Raw genomic sequence first — 25,465 nt, forward strand, 5'->3', positions numbered from 1 at the left:
TATTTGCTCTATTTCCTAGCTGAGAGCAGGCACAGAAGCGAGGATGTGCGAGGAAGGGAAATAAATGAGTACAAGGCTCCAGTGCAGCGCTGTGCCTTTGGAGGAAAGCACTAACAATTCTGTTCAGCTGCTCAGAACAGCTCCTAAATCACAACCTCATTGTGCCTCGACAGCCAAAGGCTCTGCCTGAGCTCCCAGGGGCACATTTGGAGCTCTTGGTGAGCCCTGCCAGCTGTTGGTGAGGGGTGAGGCTGCTGGTGAGCACATCAGCACTGCCAGGCAGGAGGGGGTTAAACCTGGCAGCCACTTGTACAGTGAAATACAAACATCCCAGACAGCTCTGAAAATTCCTTCCCCTACAGCAGGGGTGTCACTACAGGACACGAGAAAGAACGATGCTAGCTGTTGCTATTATGACAGTAAAAGACTAATTTATTTTTTTCTAGTTCTAACATTTAGAGTTTTCTAAAGGCGACAGTGGATTGGAAGGTGACAGTGCCACCTCTCCAATGACACTGGATAAACCACTAGTCCATTAAATCTCTCTGCCTGTATGAAGGAATGAAAAACAATAAGTTATTTACAGAACGTGTGTGAGAAAGTTTGCTACAAGAATGTAAACTCAGAAGGCTTTAGAAAATCTTTAAAAAATCAGAGCAAGACAGGGGCTGTGCAGCATCCCCAGTTTACAGTGATTCCACTGGAGACTGGGGTTAATGGGTGTGTGTGGATGCAGTTTGTGGGAAATGGGATAACAAAATATAAAATAGCCTGGAATCCTTCTGCTTTGCTGCAAAGGAGTGCAAACATCTGCAAATCAACATTCATTAAATTAATGTATAGTTATTACCTCAGTCCCTCCTATACATACATGCACACACAAATTCAGGGTGTATGATATTGTTAAATGCATGCCATCTTCATTTAGAAAAATCCATATTCTAACCTCTGATGCTGCAGCTCTTCCAACAAGTTGTTTAGCAAGATTGTCTTCCTTGACCTAACACCATTCTAAAGCTCAAGTTCAGCTGGGAGCAAAATCACTCTATCTTCTTCCCTTTATGCTTACACTTGTAGGAAAAATTGCTGACAATCTTCCATCTGAATAGCAGGAGCATCTCACACACACACGTGGAACTCCCCACACCTCCAGAAACACAAAGAAATTCCTTCATGTGCAGGGACAGCACTTCAATGTCCACGTGTCGCTGCTTTATGAATGTTGATTAAAAAATCCACAGCTTTAATGGAGAAAATTCACAACCCATGTGGGCAAAAATATAATAGGGCTAGAAAAAAATCTCTACAAAAAAGTGTTTACATCCTCCACTTGGGACAGATTTCCCCAGCTTCCACAAGCAGGCTTTAGGAATTCTCGACCTGTCACAACTACTGCAGCAATGACCTGATCATAAGCCTCTCTCAAGGCCTCCTCTCTGCAGGGTTTTGTAAAAATCAAAATAAGAAAGAGTGTGTGAGTATGACATTTAACTGCCACAGGATCAGTTTTGCTTTTGAAAGAAATAAAGCTATACTTTTTCAAGGAATGAAAACTTATCCTTTCTTTATTACTCTCAGAAAATAGCAGTGAGACTCCCATATTAAACTGTAAAAGTATGTGACGTATGCAAGTGCGAGATGCCACTTCACTGCACATGGGAAGATAATAAATAATACTGCAATTTCAGAGTAATAAATGGGAAATGGTGGCTGAGAAAACAGTGACACTACTAAAAATAGCTCCAGAGAATTCTGAAACTCACTAAATAGAAGTCTTTTCACCATACTGATCAAGGAGTGTAGGGGATAAACCAAAAATTTATTTTCTGGTGCTGGATTTCTCAGGAACTTGACTTCTTCCTCCTCCAATGTTACTGACTTCTATTTATCTGACTCACAAGAACAAGAGCAAGATAAAAAAGGAGTAATATTTCCTTACTGTAAGGCAGCAACTTGAGTCTGAAAATCAATTCTGAGAGAAGAAATCTCTTGCTACCTGTGTGTATTGAAAGTTCTAGCAAATAAATTGTCCTGACTTTCCAGTTAATGAGTTATATTCTGAGAAAATGCTTCCCTGTGAGTTTGGGATCAAAATATCTTAGAAGTGTATTAGATTTATACTTCAATATATAGTTTAACTCAAGAATATATTCCTTTCTAAAAACAAAAATAAAACTCCAATTTCACTCTAATTGAATGCACTTGAGGTATTTCTCAGTCTTAAAATCAGAGATGGAATTGATGAAACTGATTTGCAAGAAAGAAAATAAATTTAAGAATATTAGAATGGCATGTTTACAATGGCAACACCAAACACTCATAATTTCATTCCAGCTTTTCTGCTCAGTCTTTGTTCACTGTTTATATTCCCTAATAGCAGTTTAGTTATGAATATACACTAAAAATTATAACTAATGGGCAGGGATTTTTTTTCCTCCAAAAGGGGGAAGAAAGCAAAGAAAACCATGAGACCATAGAACGCAGCAAGCCAATATTTAAGCATGAAGAACACCAGCTTCAGAAGGAAAATACAATATCCATTGCTGCAGAGATCTAGAATAGTCTCACCTGGTAATGTGAGTCCTCCAGTAAATTATAAACTGAGACAAACCCTCCCACCACTCTTGGGGAAAAAAGCAGAGAGGGGCAAATGTGAGGAGTAAGGGGAGTGATGGGGTGTCAGCAAGGTTAATGCCAGAATAAATAGCACAGCTCAGGAGTTATTTAGCAACGTGACTGCCCTCTCACAAAGCGTGCTATTCCAGAAAAAGCAAATTAAACAAAGGTTGGTGAGGCCATTTCTCCCCAGTAATGGCTTTTATAACCCGAGTCAAAGGGAAAACCCAAGTTTTCCCAGGTCTGGGTGCACACAAAGTATTTTTGGAGGTTAATCCAATCACCGTCCTACAACAGATGTTCCCAAACAACAGCTCACATATTGTTTGTGGTACAATAAAGCTCCATAATAGGCACACACAGAAATTGGACCTGGGGCTTCTTCCTCAGCCAAAACCATGAAGAGCTTTGGGGCTGCTGCCACCATTGCAGGCAGGAAGGTGCCAGGGTGGCAAACAGAGCTGAGAACTTCCCCAGAGCCTCTCTGACCAAAGCCCCTGGTCAAACAGCCAGCACAGAGCCAGGGAACCCATCCTGCCTGCAAAGCAAAGCCACACACTGGAGAGGAACAGGGATGGGACACGGAGCACCTCTGGGATGGCAACACGCTCTCAATAATTCAACGTGAATTTCATTATTTTATTTATATTTATTCCATTACCAAACACAACATGCCTTTTTTAGTATAGTAGAGAAAACCAAAGTTCTTTTTTTAACCTTCTTTTTTTAGGCCAAGAGGCCTTTCTAAGAAAAAACTAACTATGAATGTGGCTTTGCATTTTAACTCTGTCCTTAATTTTTAAGGCTATGTGGGCCACCTGGAACCAAAGAAAATATTTCCATTGATTCCCTTCAGTGTGCTTTGCATGAGGTTCAGCAGTACTTATTGAGTGATTGATTTCACTTTGGATAAAATAAAAACTCCTGACAGGTTTTGTAGGTTACTTTTCTAAGCTTCAGTGTCAGCTAAAGCCAAAATAAATCAATGCAGATGTGTTGTAAGAGCAGAAAAGTGTTGGGTGCACCATTGGGCTGGTTACCATGAGACAAAGGCCTTGGAAAATCCAAGAAGATTGAAGATTTTGAGTTCATAGCTTTCATCTGGCTTAGTATCATCTCTGGAAAAAAAAATTCAATGTGAAGTTTAGCCTTCGAAAAAAGTGATGTGAACAAGTGATTCCACCAAACCCAACCCATTAAAATATTTCATCCTGAAATAAACTTTATTATAACATGTTCATCACCTGGGAAAATGACCATTAGCATGGAATTTAAAGCACAGCTCAAACAATTTAACTTAAATTGTCTTGAAGAAATGTTCAACTTAGACACAAAGACTTTGTATATACTTTGATTTGTACACTTAATTATTTTCTATTTCTTTATCTTAGAGGGTTTAGCATATTGTTAGGATTCTTGCATATTAAGGTATTAAACTAAGAGCAAAAATTCAATTTATTATGTCGATGAAGCAGTCAGATAAACAAACAGCTGATTCCGAATTCAAAGATTTAGTTTGGCTTGTTACTATTTTTAAAACATGCCTAGGATGTTCTACCAAATACTACATGTGTCATTATTCATCAGGTTCACAGACACTGAAAGAACACAAAACAAGTACTCTCCAAGACAGGATTGAGTCAATTTGCTCACAGAAATCTGCAGGACTGCTTTCTACAATAAAACAAGGTTCAGTTGTCATGTGGATTCAAAATAGAGCACTATCTTCAAATCCTAAGGTGACACTATAAAACTAAATTTTTTATGCATCCTACCTACAGAGTCAAAGCTCTGCTTCCACACTCAATTAACTTTACTGGTAACATAAGAAAAGGCCTACTGTGGTTATATGTGGAAGCACCCATTGTGAAATGTAAAATTAAGTGAAATCTGTTTTGAAATCCAGCATTATGGCCCTTAACAAAACAGCAAACCAGAACTAAATTAGTGAAAGTGACTGTGACAGCTGAAGGCATGGAGCTTCCAAGAGGGCTCAGCATTATTCAAGATTTTCCTTATTATGCTCTTAGGCACAATCTGATTATTTCCAACAGGTGCCCAGCAGGAAAAGCCAAGCCATCGTGCCACAGGAACACTCCAGATAAAGCACCTTGAGCTCAGTGATGCCAGATCCAGGCAGCACACAGCCCTGCAGCATCAGCTCTGCTCCCCTGGCCTGCAGTGATGTCAGCAGTTCAAACCAAATCACAGCAAAAGCTCCTGATCAGCACCATGTAAGCTACCAAAACCTGTCCTGATGGACAGACTTGTTCCACAAGAGATGCACAAAGGAAAGAAAAAAATATAAAAAAAGGGGAGGAAAATCCACCATGCATAAATGTTACTCAAGTTTCTGTTAGAGGCAATGAGTAACAAAAAAGGATTTTTCTTTGCTACCTTGCTTGTGAAATTTAGTAGCCTGAAGCATATGCTCTGCTGTGACAAATGTGCCATTGAATTTAAAACAATATTCAAAATAGATTCTGAAAGACTTCACTCCTGTTTGCAGGAACTCTTGCAGTATTATCTGAATATTACAAGGCTGCTGAGACTGATATTTTTGCCACTTCTTCCAGTGCCCTGGATGTTAAGATAGGATTTTAAGAGCCACAAACTTCACTGACTGTGAAAGGTTCCAAGCCTGGGACAGAGATTTTCAGCCAGCTGGAGCCCTGAATCATACACTCCATCATCAAATGATTTTGAAGTTGTTATTAAAGTTAATCAATAAAAACCACACAATGTTTTAATTCAACAAAAGTAAATCCACTTCTGAAGAAGGCTTGACTGTTCTTCCAGTTCCTGAACATAAGAAAACTTAGGAGAAAACCATATTTCTAGTGTTGCAAAGTTTTCTGCCACTGGGCAGCAGAACAAGTTCTGATTGTATCTCTGGGCTTTACTTCCCACCTTGCCTCAAGCATATACACATTTTAAATAGAAACAAATTAATTTTATTTCTCTTTAATGTAATACAATGCCCATGGATATTAGTGAAAAATGTCTTCGCACAGTTTCTCAGCTCCTCCATGAGCCTATAAAACTGTATGCTTTTTAAAGTTAAATAATAAATTTGAAGTGTTTTATCACTGCATCCAAAATGCTGTTTTCATGGTATAAGAATACCGCCAGTGGACTGATGTAAGCAGAAATTAAAATAAGTGATCATCACAAAATGTAGTGTCTAAAACTCTGACAATAGTCTAAACGCTCAAATTTTAAAATCTAGAATTTTTACAAGATACAAAATACCACTGCAACTACACATATGGGAAAAAAAAACAAAAAAACAAAAAACAGATAAGAATATTAGAATCACAACTGCTGGGCAAGAAATCTGAGAGCCTCAAACTGGCTGAAGCTCAGGAATGGCTTGGAAAGATATTCTGATTGTTCCCAAGGATCTGACATCAAATGTTAGTGACAGATTCAAGGTCAGAGAAATTCAATTTTATCCTGCCAGGCCATATTTGGGTCAGCCCAGAAATCAGTGCCTGCCCCTCCTCTTCCCCTCGTGAGGAAGCTGCAGGCTTTAGAAACAGAGACAAGCAAAGAAAACCAAAGTCCAGTTCAGATGATAAATTAAGGTGTCCAGCAAAGGTCACAACATCTTCACATAATGCACTTCAAAAACCAGACAATAAAAATCTCAGAAGCAGATATTAAAACAGATATTAAAACAGACACACACACACACTAACAGGTTTTTCTCCTTAGCTTTGCCAAAGGTCCACTTAGGCACTGAACTTCATTGCCAAGCTCTGGATGATGCTGGCAGTTGAAGGTTTGAATTATTCAAATGAAAGGTTTTTATGAGGGAAGGGATGGACTACCTCAGAATTTAGAAATCAGCATTAATGTAGAATCTTACAAAGAAGCAGCAGTTCCAGGAAACTTCCAGGAACTCATTCGAGTTCTGATAATGTATGAGCACTGTAAGTATCTTGGATATTCATCATGGATGAATACTTTATTTATGTAAAACAGTAAAAGTGTGAAACCATCTGTTGTAAAACAATAAAAGGTGATTGGAAAGTTCTATCAGTGTTCTATTTTAGGCTCTATTTTTAAGACTGACTTTTAAATGATGGTATTCACAATAGTTCCCAATAAAAACTAATTGACAAAAAAGTCATGTGTAAGTGCCAGAGTACTATTTTTGCTATTAGATGGGAAAGAGGATGAGGAACAAAATAGAAGTTACTCCTTTGTTTATACCTTTAAATCTGCTGCAATAAATTATCTTGAAAAACCCTAATGGAAATGAGGATGAAAATTATATGGCTGGGGTTAGGTTAAAAAGGAAAATGTATTCTCCCAGTGAAAAAGCCATATAATATCCCAGTCTGAAAAGCACAGAGGAATATCCTGACTCAAAAGAAAAAGAAGAGGGGAAAAAAAACCCAGAAAATGTAAATTTGCTTGAAAAAGCACAGAAAAAAAACTACAATTATTCGACTTTGGAACATCAGCAATAACCAAAGCAAGAACACTTCACATTAATAGAGCCAGCAATTACAGCACAATGAGAGGAAAAAATGTATTTCAATACTGAGAGCTGATGACTCAGAATTCATTTCTTCTAGCAATGTTTCTTTTTGTTTCTTCAGAATTGTCTGAAACAGTCTTTGCTCCATGTCCCAGCTTCAAAAGCTCCACGGGACTTAAGTGTTCAGACCAATTATGTTTCTGGGTTAGAGAATATAAATTATTTTGCAATACACCTTTCCTTCAGGAATAAAAATAACTGTACTAATGCAGTCAAGTGCCACGAACCGTAGCTGATACTTGATTTAAATATATTCCTTGATAGCTTTTCTTCTTAAATGGAAGGAACTGTTCTATACAGTGTATCTGGGGAAAAACCAGCTAGGATATTTAAATCTTTATTACTAAAGTCCAGTATTAGAAAGCCTAAAGTAAATATAAAGTCAAGAACATATTATTATTATAAAAGTTACTTTAATATTTTAATTGCATATTTTATGACAACTTAAATAATGAAAAACTGAAACTAGTTCTACTCTCAAAACATATCCTAAGAATTGGAAATTTTCAAATCTTCATTCCCCCTAGATAGGATGAAAAGTGAGTATTAGAAAGGCGAGTTGGACAAAAGAAAAATCTTTTGCAAGTAATATTCACCTTTTATTTTTCTTTTCTTTACTTAATATTTTGAAAATAGAATTTTTTGACAACCTCATAAGTACACATGAAGAAAGACAGCTATTCCTTAAAAACTTGGAATTTTTAATGATCAGAATAATATTAGGATCTGCTGAAAATCTAACTCAAGGTTTCTCATGACAGCCATCCAAAATACAAGTCGGCCATGTATTGATGCCTCCATTACAATAAGTGAAGGAAGCAGAGAAAAGTAATCCTTGCAAAGTTATTCTGAAACAAGAATTATAGTGGATCCAAAGAACTTTCACAGTACATACAGTAACCATTAGCTGATACTCTTGAAGAACTTGTCACAATTGTTTTTATTTTGGTCAAAAAAAATAATGGTTTTTAAAATGTTTCTTGCCTGGATGGTGACATCTATTGTTGACTTAACTACAAAAATTACCAGAAAAAGTTTAAATGCTGTTGTATACAAGAGGACCAGTGTATCAAGCAGATACACTAACATAATTTATAAATAAATGGCCTGAAATTCAGACACCTGTGTCAGGCCATTCTTTAAATAAAAAATAAGGGCCAAAGACAGGCAACACTCTTTACAGATAAACACACTGAATATGTTAAAATAATGCCCCAACACCATGGCAATACTGCTATGGCATTTGAAAAAAGGCTCCTACCTCTTTCTTTTGTGATGTACAAAAATATGACAGCTTTAAAATATAGTAGATTTTGAGACAGTGGGAAAAATTAAGGGTGCAGCATAATTGGTCCTGACAGCACTTTTATTACCTTTTGTAACTTCATGTGTCACTGCAGGTTTGCAGTTCCAACATCAGTCATCTATGCAAACCAGAGCATATTCCATTTAGAAGGGGTATTTAGTGCTTTTACTGGGGTTGTCAGTAGAGAGCAGGATAGATCATGTAATTAGCAATTTCTTATAAATTAAAATAATTGTTTCCTCGCTGGCTGTTGGGAAAATGCTCCTTCCTCTGTGCTGCCACACACACGGACTGTGTAAGCAAATGCTGAGCCCTGTGAGCTCAGAAAGCACATGGGAGCTAAAAGTGATGTGTCTGGACATGAGCAAACGATGATGTTCAGCCGAGACAGATGAAGTGGAGCTCTGCGTTTGACAGGTCGGTGCCTCGCAGCCCGAGTCCATCATCCTCCCCACTCCCAAACACGCTCAGTTATGTATGATTGTTCCCTGACAGCTCGGGTGAAAATCAGAGCCTGGGATGCAGAAAGAGACACCAACTTGTCCCTCACCCTAACTCGCTGAACTTGCTGTGCCTGAAGCAAGACTTTCTCCTCCAGTCCTCAGTCAATCCCCCAGGGGACGTCAGGCTAAGGGGAGCTGACAGTTTTACAGCAATCGTGCCATAAACCACCCTAAAGGAGCCTTGTATCAACCAACAAGAGGCAATTACCTTGACTCCTGACTCACTACCACCAGTCAGGAGCAGACTTTTATCTCCTCACTGACACCAAGCCACAGCTGCAGGAATGCAAATCAGTTTTCCCTTTTAAAGCTCAGACCCAGTGACTTTTTTTTCAAAATAATGCTCACAGATGACCACTTGTCTGTCCAGATCTCTCTGGAAAAGTTACCACTGGGCAGTATTTTTATTCTAGCAGTATTTTTATTCTAGCACAAAATCTTTCCTGAAGAATCATAAACTTTGGTATTTTGGATTGCAAAAATGAGCGAACGGGGTGGAGGATTTGGAAGAAGATGGATTTTCTGCTACAGCTAAAAATAAGTATTTCATAAAATAATGAAAACAGACTTATTTTGCAAAGATGATGTAAAAACTTCGGATGGTAATTAAACACATCTCAGGAGAAAAGCATGCAGGGGGAACCATCCATGTAAAAAAAAATGAGCATGTGTTAACTTTAACCAAAACACTGAATTTCTATCAGCAAGTGAAAAAGGGAAAGATGTTTTGGGTCTGACCTATTCCCCCACTGTGGACTCAGGACAAAAGTACCACTCAAAAGACAGCCTGTCTGGCCTAAAAGAAGCCTCTCTTTTAAAGGGCAGCTAAAAATTACCTTGCAAAGACAACATGTCCAGCTCTCCCTATTTATTAAATTACCAGCACTAGAGAGTGGCCTTAGAGCTTGACTGGAGCTCAACTCCAAAGCAAAAAAAAAAAAACATCCTAAACCTATTTTTGAGTTCCCTAAATTCATTAAGTTCCCTTTCTACGCTGGCACACAAAATGGGAAAGAAGAAACAGTACTGACCCCCAAAGTCTGTAGTTTAATCCCATGAGGGTGGGAGTCAGCCTGGGCTGCAAATGGTGCTGAGGAGCCACAGAGGGGTGGGTGGGAAGGGACCTCTGGAGATCATCTGCCCCAACCCCTCTGCCAAAGCAGCTGCACACCATCACACCCAGCTGGGGTTTGAATTTTTCCAGAGGATTGTGAAACAAGAAAAACAAACCATCCCCTCTCCAAGCAGAAACTTAAAATTTTAGTCTAAGCCACATGACAGCGAGAAGGAAAAGAAACCCAAAATAATTAAAAAATAAACAACTCTCAAATGCTTTTTCAACATTTTTCACCTTGTCTATAAGCACTGTCAGATCAGGGATCTGGTTGTACATAATTTCTCAGTCTCAGGCACCTGAGTACTATTGTTGTTATCTGTAACATCAATATGAGTGTAATTTCATTTTTGTAGCAATTAGTCTTGAAATGTCACTGAACAACTAATGTTTCCTGAATGAGAAGAGAGAAATCATGAAAAAATCTTGTTCTTGTCTATGAGGAAGTCAAGAGGTCTCCTATCTGAATCACTCATTTTCCTGAATATATATGTCTCAGAATCTTGAATAGCCATTGTCCTATCAGCAATATTTCTCTTACACAATTACTAGAAAGGGTTGCCAATAAAAAAAAAAAAATCAGAAAGTGCAAGAATATTTTTGCTATTAGAGGGTTACAAAAGATTCACAAATAGTTTTTGATTAGTAGAAAAAGAAAGAAAAATTATGTTGAAATTCCTTATTTGTATTAGTGTTTAACTACAATATTCAGTAAGACCTGGCAATATTTGTAAATATCTGTTTACAATCTCTGTGTTGGCAGATTTTTCACAGACTGCAGATGTTGGCAATAACCACCCCAGGCTTCCTGTGACCTCCTGAAAGGGCCAGTAAAGCACTGCCCTGCCCTGTGATGCTGCCAAAGCCCTCCCAGAGGATCACCCACGTTCATTTAATCCACATTAATTCCAGTGTGGGAATTAAACCATGGGACATGGTTTGGGAGGGCAGGGGAGGGGGGCTGCCCTGGCTCCCACTGGGTGGAATGACAGCCCAGAAAAGGAGAGGAAGGAGAGGTCCAGGCAGCTCGTGTTTGGGGCAGCGAGGATGACCTGGTGATGAGAAAATCAAAGTTTGTGTCACTGTGCACTGAGTTTGCAGGGACATCAACCATTCTGTCTTGTTTTTTCTCTGTGCACTGAGCCCCAGCACATTAAAAACATGTGCAGGTGCAGCATTAAAAACAAACAGACCAGAGGAAGGTTGCTGGCCTCCTCCACTCTCACAGCTTTTGACTTTTATATTTGTATCCCTGCTTACCACAGGATTATCAACAAAGATTTCATTAATATGACTTTCTGATACACATTTAAATACAAATCTAGACCCAGTCCATAATTCCAACTACCTTCCTAGACTTATTTCTACATAAAACACTCTTGATCTTGACAGTGATATGAGTTACTTGACCCAAGACTGCTGCGAGGCTCAGAAATAACCAGTTGCAAACATGAAATATGATGCTTGAAGTATGATGAAGAGCTGTGATTTCCATCTTCCATGGGTCATGGAATTGACAAACTGTATCAGAAAAAGGGGATATCTTCTATTGAAAGGCATCACAAAGATGATCTAGAGCAGCGAGATGAAACTCTCCTCATCAGAGGCAAGGCTGAGCAGGAATCTATTTTGTCAGACTACAGAGGTATGCACTGACAGCTACAAAGAGATTATCATATTATTCTAGAAGGGATGCACCAGCTGCTTCTGATAGTAAATACAGCAACATTACTGTAGCAGGTAAGAGTAATGGAACAGCAACACCAATCTAATTTCCCCCAGACTGCAAAGGATTAAAGGAAGAAAATATTAGCACACAGGATCAGCTCACAGAAGAAAATGTTCTTGTTGCACCTCTGCAACTTCTAGTGTACATGGTCTACCTAGCTGACAAGAAATGCTAAGCAATCAATTTATTAAAATATTATTTAAAACATGCACTTGTGAGAGTTCTTTTCAATGCAAAGCCTGTTCTGAGCCAGCTGGCCTTTATAACATCTAGGAGAACAAAGAAATGCTTCACACTAAAATCTTTGCAGTCAAAGCAGAGGCCTGTGGCACCTATAAATATGAAGTGTATTAATAGGTAATACTAAATATCAGCTTGCCTTGAGCTCAGATGTAAGTGTGCTGGAACAGTGTAATCAACAACAGCAAGCAGTATTTATGGCAGCGTGGTGGCACTGCCCCACACAATGAACATTTTATGGCAGTCTGTAAACAATGGGACTGCCCTGAGGAGGTGAACAAAACCCTGTAGGCTGGGCTGCCCCCTGGGTTAAAGCAGAACATTAGGATTTTTAGCTTCATCCCCAATCAGAAATCACTGTTTATCAAGGTTTCAATGCACAATTTGCTCTTGCATCCCACTGTTTTCACAAACCACTTCTATTTATGAATGCCCAGCTCTTTTTTCCCTATCATTCCCCATTTATACTTACAGTAGTTATCTCAGCTGAGACAAAAATGGTTGGGTTTCCATCTGGCCATTTATTTCTTGTCTTAGCTGCACCTACCAGCTCCCACCATCAGTGTTATGCCATCCTCTTCCCCAGCCCAGCTATTTCTCATCCCAAATGAATTTTTCTTCTATTGTTAAATAATATCTAAGTTCTCCCTCCTCCCCTCGTTCACAGCAAACACTGTTTATCATGTGAAACCTTAATGTCACTCCCTCTATGGTCACCTTGGGGCATCTCAGCAGAGAAACACAATCTTTTATAATGCCATGCACAGCAGCTTTGGGAACAGCAAGAAGCTCTGCGTGACTGTCTCCTCTTTCTATTAACAGCAAAACTGTTGTCTTTTTAGAGTTCATGTGTTTCAAACAGGGTCGAGAAAATCAGAGCCACAGAAAGTTCTGAGGATGAGGCACCATGAATCAGTTACATATAAAGAAGTTATTTTCTATTCAGGTACACCTTGGTAAAAGGCAGGCAGGCAAAAAATTAGTGTTAATCAGTGTGGTAATTAAAGCACTGTCTTGTTTTAAATAAATCAAATCCTGCTTTACGAAGCTTCCACTGAATCCAAAATACAAGGACATATTTCTTTGCAAAGTTTTGTTTTCTGCTGTTTTAAGGGGTTTTAATGAGAAAATAATATTTTTTAAAAAATAAGAAGAAAAAGAAAAAAAAAAAAGAAGTGTAATTTAATTTAAAGACTTTATAATTTCTTATCTAGTTTGCAAAGGAAACCAAATACAAAATTGATATGCAAACTTTTCCACAGCCGGTGAGAGGGGCAGGAAGGCAAGTGTAACAAAGTGAGGAAATATTATAACACATGACTGTTACCTTCCCAAAAGCTACAGAGGTGCTGAAAATGTGTTAAATACCTATCAGGGGGTCAGCTGAGTTCCTACTGAGAAGTTCCCTATTTTTTAGAATTCTTTATAGACAAAGTCTCTATCTACATATTTTCAGGCAAAATAGGCCTGGCTTCACACCGGCAATGAGAAAATCTTGGCTGAGTTCGTGTCAAAAGCCAACTACAACTGAAAATCTTTCTCTTCATTTCACAATTTGTCAATTTTTGATTCCTTTCTGTCCAAAATACAGAGCATTTCACTCTGTTGCTGCACCTTCACTAAAACATCATCTTTTCTGCTTCTATGAAGTGAATTTCCACATCCCACCACCCGCCACTCCTCTGCCACCTCCAAGCTGCCCTGCCCACCCATGTTCTACCAGGTGCTTCCCAAAATTCCTTCCTAAAACTCTAGCCCTGCTAGGCCATGCTGCTCCGTTCCCTGTGCTGCAGTCCCCTCTGTGTGCTGCCTGTAAAAGGAAGGAAAATCAACACTCCAGAAGATCTCAGCACATTCAGAGCCCCCAGCAAGAGGCAGAGCAGGGCTCTGCACAGAGCTCATCCGGGGAGGAAAGGCAGCGTGTGCCTGTCCTGCCACCTCCTCCTGGAGCTCCAGCACTGCCCACTCTTCCTTCCCTTCCCCATCCCCACAGCCTTCCCCTTCTCTGGATATCACAAACCCCAAGGTGGTTTGCATTGGAAGGAACCCTAAAAATCCCCTGCTTCCACCCCCTGCCATGGCAGGGACACCTTCCACTGTCCCAGGCTGCTCCAAGCCCCATCCTTGGACACCTCCAGGGATCCAGGGGCTTCTCTGTGCCACCCTCACAGGGAAGGATTTCTTCCCAATATCCAATTTAAATTGACTTTCTGTCAGAACAAAACCTCTCCCCCAGTCCTGTCTCTCCAGACCTTGTCCAAAATTCCTCTTGCAGCCCCTCCAGGTACTGAAAGGCCTCAATAAGGTCACTGCAGCTTCTTTTCTCCAGGCTGAAGAATCCAAATTTTTTCACCCTTTCCTCATAGGAAAGGTGCTTAATCCCTCTAATTATTTTCCTGGACCTCCCCTGCTGTAAGAAATACTGGCTGTATTTCCTGACTGCTCACCAGAATCTTTTATTTCTACTGTTTGGGTTGATTTTTTTTTAATCCATTTTTTGATTGATATTAACATTCTGAAAATTACCAGTAGAATAACATCTGGAAATACTATTCCAAATGGTGTCTGGCTGTCAGAAACTTCCTTTTGGTTTTTACAGATCATTTCCAAGGTATGTGAAATTGCTGGCTCATTTAAAGGCGGCAGATCCATAATTCAAAAAACACCTGACCAACAGGCATTCAAGAGAAAAATGCAATTAATTCTTTCAGAAGATCTGCCTATAGGGCTGTGATTTCACAAATTACTTTGTTTGCAGCACATGCAGCACAAGATTTCAGAACTTCCAGCCCATACCAGTGTGTGTTCAACCTCACCACCTTCCTTTCCATTATGTGGCAGAAGCAGTTTTTTCAGAGACACTTGGATAAACACGTAACACGTCCTTTTTTATTCTGTTTTTTTCCCTAATTAAAAATGAAATAATTTGATGTGCTTGGTGAAAGCTCTCTCAGGCAGACCCTTTCCTGTTGCCCTGCATCTCCAGCCAAGCCCTGTGCCCTGGGCAGAGCTGCAGGCTGGGTTTCAGATGAGCTCCCACTCGTGTGACACAAATGTGCTCCCACCCTGCTGATCTGGTGCATTCTCCCTCTGAATGCACAGGCCACACATAAGCTCACAGAACAAGACTGTTATTGTGGGCATCTGAACTGTTGCTCATCAGGCCAGGAACTCTGATTTTGCCACTTTCTGCAGTTTTCTAACAGCACTTTTCTGTCAGATAACTCACATTTCTCTGTTAAGACTGGGTATTATTTTGCCCCATTTTGTTTATAACCCTGGCTTTTTCATTATTTTCTACTCCTTACTGTTATTTATTTAATATGCTATTATTCATTCCCCAAAACCTCATTGAATATGCCACATAAAAAGCACTCTGCCCTACTGGGTGCTTCTGCTTACCTAGCTAAAAAAACCCAAACAAAATCCACATATGTAGATGTACCTGCTCTCCTATAACCTATGAAAAGTTTTAAAGAGCTTACAGCAAAGACTTCAAACATCATAGTAAATTCTTGGAAAGTTTTAAATTCCATGAGAGCAGACAGATAGGTGTGGGATCTTTTATACATACATTTTTTTTTTGATAGCTGGCCAGAAATGCCCAGTGGGATGCAGTTTCCTGAAAGAGATTTTTATGTCTTTATCACTCCTTAGCACCCACACTGCCACAATTACTTCCAAGCAATTTAAAAGAGCTAAAAAAAGGCAGAGCTTTATTTTTTATTAAATTGCTCGTATGTACTGGTATCAGCAAATATCAGCTATCCAGTCAGTCAAGCAATATATTGGATAATATAATCTATATTCTTCTGGCAGTAAGGAGGGTCAGATTGCTGGCTAAGCAGCCAAACCACAAAATAGTTCCCTCTTCCAAATCAAAGGAACTAAGAGCAATTTCAGCTTCCCCCACAACATTTCAGGGTAAGTTTCTTTCCTGTTCTTAAGTTTGTTTCAGTAAGCTCAAACGAAACTGATCTTTTATTTAGCAATCACACACTCTTGTTTATATAAACATCACATGTTTATGTTATTCTTCCGTTCCCTAATCCCAGTTCCCCTGTTAGTTGCTAGAAAGAATAAAAGCAGCAAGAATTTGAAATATCTGCTCTTACAAGGTCACTGGCACTGCTCTCCTTGCACATTTGGAGCTGCTCCTGCCCAGACATTACAAAGCTGCTCTGACAAACAGACTCCTTCCCTCTGGAAAAGCTCATCAATACACAGCTGAGCATCACATCAACTTCTGGGCCAAGTTCTACTGCTCCAGTACATCAGTAGTGCAGGAGAGGCATGAATAAAGAATGCCTCCATAAAAACAGGGGCATAAACCCAGCACAGAACATTTCTGCGCTTGGCACTGTCGTGTCAGGGGCAATAAGGACACGTATTTAATGGTCCAGGAAGACTGTCAGCCAAAGTGTACAAACACTGAATGCTGGTGCAGAGCTCATGGAGGTGGGGATGTTTCCTCACACTGTTACACAGGCACATAAACAGCTTCCCACGGAGCGGGGATGGGATGCACAGAACGCACTCAGGGCTGTGGATTCACACTCTCACACGGACCTGCACCCCACCACAACTGCAGTTCACAGCTTTGGCTGCCTGTGACTGCGTGCAGCACACAGCTTGGGGTTTCTGACGGGTTGGCGAGGACTGGCAACACTTGTGGGAGGACAGTGACACACACAGCAACGGAGAAGGATGAAAGAAACCCACCTTGAGGAGCTCATAATGCTGGATTCCGTTCACGCCGATGTCCGGGTCGATGGCAGACGGGACGGAATAGCGGGAATTAATGGCCGTGTTCTCAGGGATAGAGATGTTAATAACTGTCGAGGGGAAAAGGGGGGCGTTGTCATTTATATCCTCGATCAGGAACCTGATCTTGACCAGTCTGAAGACCTCGTCGGGCAGCACGGCCACCTCCACCTCGTAGAAGCAGCGGTTCTCGCTGAAGATGCCGGCGCACAGCTTCTCGCGGTCGATGCGGTTGGCAGCCGTGAAGATCTCCCCGGTGTTCTCCTCCACCCTCACCAGGGGCACGTCCCCGGTCTTGTAGACGAGCTTGAACTGCAGCGGGGAGGACAGGGGCACGTCGGGGTCCAGCGTTAGGTTGAGATCCTTGAGCAGGTTGCCAATGAGGACATTTTCCGGCAGCTCTTCCCGCACGGTGTAATTCTTCTCCTGGGCGCCAGATTGGAACACGATGCAGGCCAACAGGACTGCCAAGAGGTAGGTTCCAGACAGCAAGTCCATCTCCAGAATGACTAATGAGTATTCGTGTAGAACGCCAGGAGTAGCTGGGAAAAGGGAGAGGAAAAGCCTTTAAAAGTCAGAGAATATTGTGTTCCCAAAGAGATAAGAGCTAAAGGAGCTCCTTTCCTGCTACAACAATGTGAACTGACTGAAAGCCTCATTAGTGAAGTGTTACCCTGATTCTTAAAATTTTTTAAAGCTTTCTGAGTTTATATTCTTGTAGAGAACTTTCTCACACAACTTCCTGTAAACAATCTATTGTTTTGCATTCCTCCATAGAGGCAGAGAAATTTGATGTACTAGTAGTTTGTCCAATGTCATTGGAGAGATGGCACATTCACCCTCCAATCCACTGTCACCTTTGGAAAAGTATAAATACTGGAGTCAGAAAATAAACTTCCTCTTTTTCACCTTGCAATAGCAGCGGCTCACATCGTGCCTTCACGTGTCCTATAGCGACAGTGAAGTCACATTTGACTCCATCCTTCCTAAATATGTATAAAATTTCTTGCACAACTTTTTACTTGAAACTCTTAACTGAATACTAAGGTAAGAATTTTAGGGCTGGATCATGTTAAATGAAGAAATAAGTACAGGAATCCCCTATTTCCAGCATGAGATTTTCCTTTGCTCCTCAGGAAAATGTCTTCCTTTGATCTCTCTGCCACATTGTCCTCATTTTTTTCTGCTTCCTAAGAAAAAAGTAGGCAAGAAGTTTGCAAGCAACCATCTGCTGAGAACCAGATCTTTTTATACCTCTTGCTTAGATATGGGAATAGAAGAACACTTGTCTTAATTCTCCCCCTAAGTTTTGCACTGACATAATTATGTAATGTTTGTTAACAACAACAAAGAAATCTGGATATTTTTAATTCAGGAGCTTAAACTGGCAAGAAAATGTTATTATCCAAATGGAGTCTGGTAAGCTTCAGCCAACAATGTGTGGAAATCTGTCTAGTGAATTGCAAGAAATTTTGTACAATTTTAAATTTGGTGATGCCTGTTCACAGTACTCTGGAACACCACCACCTTTAGGAGGAGATACAAACCTGTTGTAAAAATCTATATACTTTCCAAGCTGGTTTCTGAATAACAATATATTCTTGCCTTGAGGTTCTTAACAGCCTCGAGAAAGATGGAAGTGGAATAGGAGGATTTTCAGGTACACACAGGTATCTGTGCAGCTGCATACAGCCTTCAGCCAAGAATTTTTCAAAGATAAATCACTCTCTTGAACTCCATGTATAGAATATGTGCCTAATCTTCACATAATTCTGCCATTCCGAAAATTTAGGATCTGCTGGGATAGCATTTCTCTAAGGTAAATGTTCAAGAGTTCCATGTAAAGTGAGTTTTCTTGTAAATGAAATCTTAGGTTAGCATCTGTTTCAAATATGTGCCAACACATCTACATTCTTCTTACTGTGCAGGTAAAAGTGTAATTCTGTTTCCTGTCTCTTCTCATTTTATTCTCCCTGTCATAGCAAAGATTGATTTACTTCTGCAGATCAAGTTGCAGTGGTTGAAGAAATCCCTGGTGCCAGTAATTGCCTCTGCCTGTTAGTTACTGCCTTCAGCAGTGCCACTTGCAGGGAAATTTAGACTAAAGCTTTGATTTTGCAGTGAAACAGGTCAGGAACAATTAATATTTCTATTTAAACACTGCAAACTGCTTTGGGTTGGAAGGCAGTGACAGACACAGAACATTCCAACTCCATCTGCAAGGTGGATCCCCAGGTCAGCACCAACTGGGCAGCTTTGTTTGGCTTCATGATTTTCTGGCTTCATGATTGCACCAAAGGAGAAAACAACACCATTTTCATGATTATACATGAAATAAAAGTGCTGCAAGTCCCCACTTAGGGAAAAAGGCTTTGCTCCCTGAGTAATTCAGTGATCCTGGGATGGCTGACAAGGGGATGGCATTTCAGGAATTCCCTGATTTATCACTGGACTTCAGGGATTCACAGCACCCAGAGCAGCACCAGCCAGGTGCCCAGAGTGAAGCAATGGACCAACAGCCTTCTATAAAACATTAAAACATCACATTCTAAATATGCAAATAAGAAAATCAGCAGCAGCTCCTGATGACCATTATGGTAACACCATGGTAGCAGTGTGAGCCCAGTGAATGACTTGGTGATACTGTACAAGTGGATTAGTTTGGCTGTTATAATTTGATTTATTAATTGATTATTATTTGCTTTATTAACTCATTATGTAATATAAATATATAATGTATAATATATATTTAATATTATATCGTAAAAATATATTATACAGATCTATTATAGATATACAATAAATAATGTAAATATATTTATAACTTATTATTTGATTTATAAACTGCATCTCTTTAACTGCAGCTCCAGCAATTGTCATCGTACAGGCAATTGCCCACGTACATTTGACCTGCAGAGAGACTTTATTTCAGGAAAGCACATCTTTGCATCCATTATTACTGAAATAAATGCATTTACATTGTTTCCTATGGAAAACACAAATAAAAATGTATAGGTTACAGTAAAAGGTTTCTATTTAAATGCTTCCCTAAAAAAAAAAAAAAAAAAGAAAAATGAGAATGGTTGCATGTTTTCTGCATACTAGAAGGAATTATTTTGCTACTTCTTCCTCTCTATTACGAATTAAAATGAAAAATAACACAACAGGGTTATAATACCCTTCAAATCCTGATGTTTAATGAATAATAATTTAAATTTACATTTCTGAGGGTAGGAAAGGAAAAAACCCAACACCAACCATAAATATAAACCAAATCCTCGCCTCTATCCCAAATTCTTATATGGCAATGCTGATGAAAGTATTGCTTATAAATGATAATGATGTAAAAATATTGTATAAACAGGTATATAAATCATCCAAATAAATGCATTAAAGAATTTTTTTAAAGCAATATGAGAATGAGTACATAAATTGAACAATCTAGAGAGTTCATCAACAATATTCCTGAATCAGTTCTGAAAGTTGAGATCATGCCAGGAGATACTTTATATTCAAACTAAATTATAAGCCTTTAACCCCAGTTTCATCTGCAGTGGAGTTTCCAGGGATTATAAAATAACAACAGCAGGACTCAAAGAGTTTTGTAAGGAAAACTGCAGGGTGGAACTTGGCATTGCATTCTCATGCATACTTTTACTCACTATAAACCAAGTTTGAGGCTGTTGAAATTCTTCTTGTGTCATAGTAAAGAAAATACTTCAAAGCGTGAAAAAACAGCACGGCACACTTATAAACCACGTTAGATAAATGCTAGCGTGAATTTTGTGGTCACTTTTGCTGTCACAGATTTTCCTGAGTGACAAAAGGGTACAGACATGTAGTAGACAGTGTTAGCTTAGCAGGAAAAAACAACCAACAATTATTTTAAATGCTTGAACTTCTGTACAATACATTTTTTTTTTTAATTGTGGGTTTTTTTTTTCTTTCGAAATAATTCTAGTAACAGTTTTGAAGCTCTGCTCCAGAGCTGTAGGCCTTTAAGGAGAAAAAAAATCCCAACGTGACACAAGTTTGCTGCTTGGCTATAGAATAAAATATCTTATGTTGAGAGGAAAGTGTTGCTCTTCCAGAATCCTATTTATAAAGCCATAACTGTACGTTGCCTGTCATTTGTGCCATAGCTCTGATAGGGATACTATGGCAACAGCAGTGCACAGAACAGGAGCAAGAGGCACCTTCCAGGCATTTCTGAAATCAGGCTGCTCCAGCCTGGAACACTCAGCAAACACAAAAGTCCAGGAGGCTGAACAGAGCAGCCCAAGTCTAAAGGACTTTTTATGGGTTCCAGCACTCGCTCACGCTTTTGAAGAGGTTAAAAAAAAAAAAAAATTAAGAACAAATCAAATTGTTTAACAGAAGGTGACATGAAGCTTGCCAAGCCATTTTCCCAGCTTTCAAGAGAATGCATCACTGTCTGTGCTGCTGACTTCCCAACTAGGAAGGCAAATGGCCCAGATGGACAAGATGGAGGGGAGGAGGGGAAAAAAAGTTTAAAATTGCTTTTCTTCATCTGGATGTCTATGCACTCAAAAGTACCTGCTTTTTTGTCCAATACACCAAATATTAATGGTGTAATTCAAATATTAGCACTGTTCATTATTCTCGTCATTTAGCAGCTGTCAAATCATACCTTGAAAAGTAGAATATAAAAGCTGCAACCACATAATGGAGCAGGATGTGAAGGTAAAATCTAAATCTGTTCCTTATACACAAGGCTCCATCTGGTCCCACCTGAGCCTTTACCTTATTACGGAACTTGTTATTTCTTCCTTAAGAGGATCTTAGAAAAGTTGTAAAGGGTGTCCAGATTAGAAACACAGCACCATTTCTTGATACTTGGATTCAGATTTGAAGTAGAGTAGAAGAAACATGCTGTGGTGATGTTTTGTAACTGCCATATCAAGTTCAAAGAAAAAGATATAATATTTTTAAAAATTAGGAATATTGAAGTCTAAAGCTACATCAATATCCAATTATTAAAATCATAGTAGAGAAGAAATCCTGAAAATTTCACTCCCATTCTTATCTTTATATTCCTGAACCTATTTTAATTACTTGGACAAATTTAGCTAGCACACCACACTTTTTCAATATCATATCCTTTTCATTTGCTGCTAATCCACCGTGGGCTCCTTAAACAGGAGTATTTAAATCCCTGTATTAAAATGGTGCTTCTCAGAGCAAAAGATCCCCATGACACAGCTCCATCTGCCACTCAAGACCACGATTATTACATTATTTCACTGACGAGCCAGCTATTTGCAATTCTTCCACATCACTGGGCTCCCTCCAAAGTGCCCACTGACAGGATTTGAATCCTTGGACCATGCTGATGTGGATTTCAGCTTTATCTCAAAGTGGGAAAGTTTTGATGCTGTAAGTTTTTAATGTTTTAGGTTTTGGTTGTTGGGTTGGGGTGTTTTTGGTTGCCATAAACAAACCAAGACTGTGACAACACATTTTTCCCTCTCAAGATTATTCACAGAGGTGCACAGAGAGAAATGAAAGAGAAAACAATTTCTATTTCTGCTCCTTGTTTTTTCCTATGCGGAATGTGTTTGGAGAATTGTTTCCCTGGGGTGTTGCTTGGTTGGATTCTGGTGAGGATTGTTTGAGCCTGGTGGCCAATCCAACCCAACTGGGGCTGGGCTCAGAGAGGGGCATGAGCTGTGAGTTAGATATGGAGTTAGAGAAAGTAGTATGTAGTTTTAGTATCTTCCTTTTATATAGCATATTAATGTATTTTAGCATAGTGATAATAAAGAAATCATTCAGCCTTCTGAATTGAGTCAGACATTGTCATTTCTTCCCATTGGGTTTGCCTGCATTTACAATACAAGACCTGACTGAACACAGCGAGGTCTCCCCTTTGCCACCACGGCCCAGGAGCCATTTAAGGAACAGGCTGGGTTTGATGGGTCTGGTTTTCAAAAAGGTACAGAATTTACAGGTATTTTATAGGTTTTGATGGCAATAAGAAACACCACAAAGCTGCTGCCTGACAGAAATCCCCCTAATTTTTTTTAAGGCACAAATGCCACCAACCAGCCTGAATTCACTGTCACTCTCCATAGTGTTTCAAACATAAATTATTTGCAGCCCTCAATATTTATCCACAGCATCCACTCCCTACACAGGATATTTCATTATCATACGCAAAGAAAAAGACCTACCTCAAAGAGAAACAGACAATTTGTTATATTATCAGGGCTTTCAAATTCATTCCCTCATATGATTTTACTCTAAATCCACTGAGGGACTGATTCATTCTTTGATCTATTTTTTATGAGCATGATGGTATTGACTTCAATGAGGTTTCCTTAATTTGATTTTTCTTCTGTGATGAACATAATGAAACTGGAAATTCTTTTCACCAGGAGAAAACATCACCCCACACATTTAAGTCAACAAAAGAACTAAGTAAGTGAGAGGCAGAGCTTGCTTACAGTTGTGTGCTCTCCTGATTCTATTTAAAAATAGAGTATTTTTAGTTATTTTTTATTATTTTTTACATCACAAGGGGTAAGAAATGCTCTTCACTTGATGAAATAAAAAGTTACTGACCAAAACACAGGTTCTTCAAGCCACACGAAGAAGCAGCCAAGGTGTGGAAAACAGCAACTGATAAATTCTTAGATAGAATTCTTTATTCCTGATAGTAATCGGCAACTAATAGGAAGAGTGTTGATTAAAACTTGTATCAAAAGGCTGGAAAGAGTGAGCAGAATTACAAATACACAACAAGCAGTGAGCATGCTGAACAAATTAAACTCAATCACATTGATATATGGCATAAGGAGTAATTTATTTTAATTGTTGCAAATTAATCCCTTTAAAGCTGAAGTTCCTTTTTAACTAGAAGAGTAAGTACAGTCCACATTTGGGAAAATGCATCTAGCAGCCACCCAGGAAATACTTTAAAAATATCCTGTAAATTATTTCAGAGACCTGTGAGAATATGCAGTGTCAAATTTATTTATACACCAGTGACACTAGGAAATGGTCCTGCTTTTAGCAGTGGAACATTTTCTCATTGGAGCTGCATAAAAGCTAAAGGTTGAGAACAGAAATCTTAGAAAAAACAGCTGAAGATCTCTCTAATGGCTATTTTCATTTTGTTAGGAAGAAATAATGGGATGCCTGAACAAATAGAAAAAGGAAAAAAAGAGTAAAAAACACCTAAAAAATCAAACTAAACCCAACACCAAACCCCCTACAAAGCTGCAGATCATTACAACTCCAAACTACATTACTCTGTAAACTCAAATATATATTCACTATAACTCAATGGCTGACTTCTAAAAACGTTGCAAACAATCAAGTTGTTAATGGCATGATTCATAATGTCACTTGCTTTGCATTTTATTTGTGTGTTTGTATTACATGAATACATTTTACCGATCAAGTGGAAATTGCTCTGGTTTTGGTACTTGAAAATCTGTTCATGCCTCAAATCTGAAAATTAAATCTCTGCTAAAACAAACCAAAGGAAAATCATCTACGAACCAGTGGCAGAGAATATGGGGCCACAAGAAGAAACTGTGTGAAACCACGTGTGTGGCTGTTGGATGCACTCCAAAGTAAAACACATTTTTATTTGTTATCAAATGGAAGTCAATCTGATTTCAGTCATTTGTGTCAAATCCTTTGGAATGGCAATTGTCAAAATCACCTGGTTCATACATAATGCATTTTGCTTCACTGCCTTGCTGCCAGTTAGTAATTTTCATTTCTCACTGGTAAAATCCACATTTCAGAGTGTCTGCTCTGTGGCTGGGAATCAGGGCAGGGATGCTGTTCTATTGTTCATATTGTGCTACATTGTCCTGCTTATTCCAAACACAATTCTGCCAAGAGCCCAGGTGCACACATTCCATGAATTCCAGAGGAGCAGGAATCAGTCGCCTTCTTCCAACCCCTCCAGTTCCACACAGAGATCTGAGGAATCCACAGTAATTTACTTCTTATTTTACCATTTGTGAGAGCAGAGAGAACTGTTACCAAAATTTCTAAAGAGAAAAAAACCTAAATATTTCCTATTTTTTCTTTTTTAAAGAAATCATGACATAAAAGAAAAAAAAAATCTATTTTATTCTGTAATTCTTGTTAAGTCAGGATATCTGGAATACTTCTTTAAATAACAAAAATACTTCTTTAATTTTATCATTTAGTCACAAAAATGTAAAGTCTTTTCCTCTGTTATCTCAAAAACCAAAATGACACTGGAACATTCCACTGTTCTGGTGAAACATCTCCCATCCCGACAGATCCCCAAACTGCTGCAGAGATGGCAAATACAGAGAATTCTACACTGAAGTGATTCTGGAAAATGGGATTGAAAATTAAATCATCCCATGGAGATGATGGAGCAGAGCTGGTTTGATTTAGGAGAAAGCAGCTACTTAAACCCAGTCAAACTACTTGTACAAAAAGCACTCAGCAAAAAGAGTCACAAAATTGGATAAAAACAGAATTATAAGGGTACTTTAAAATGTGCTACAGAAATTTGATGTGCAGGGGCTGATTCTTTAAATTTTGTTTTACCTGTATAGTAAATATGGTTTAAGGAGTGGAGGTTCTGGTCAACAATTAAATTGATTCAAAGCCCACTGAAACTACTGGT

General features: G+C 39.1%; 1 protein-coding gene across 5 annotated transcripts in view; it reads right to left on the reverse strand.

The window, feature by feature from the left end:
- The window catches only part of PCDH11X (protocadherin 11 X-linked), a 433,677-nt gene that overhangs the window by 372,647 nt on the left and 35,565 nt on the right, over positions 1–25,465 (reverse strand). For all 5 annotated transcript variants that reach the window (XM_077786474.2, XM_077786472.2, XM_085570454.1 and 2 more), the window contains one exon: positions 16,780–17,363. In XM_077786474.2, the coding sequence (XP_077642600.2) occupies positions 16,780–17,319 (540 nt within the window). In that variant the 5' untranslated portion in view covers positions 17,320–17,363. The remainder of the gene's footprint in view (positions 1–16,779; positions 17,364–25,465) is intronic.

Source organism: Lonchura striata, chromosome 4A (genome assembly GCF_050655825.1).
Source record: "Lonchura striata isolate lonStrDom1 chromosome 4A, ASM5065582v1, whole genome shotgun sequence".
Classification (NCBI taxonomy): Eukaryota; Metazoa; Chordata; class Aves; order Passeriformes; family Estrildidae; genus Lonchura; species Lonchura striata.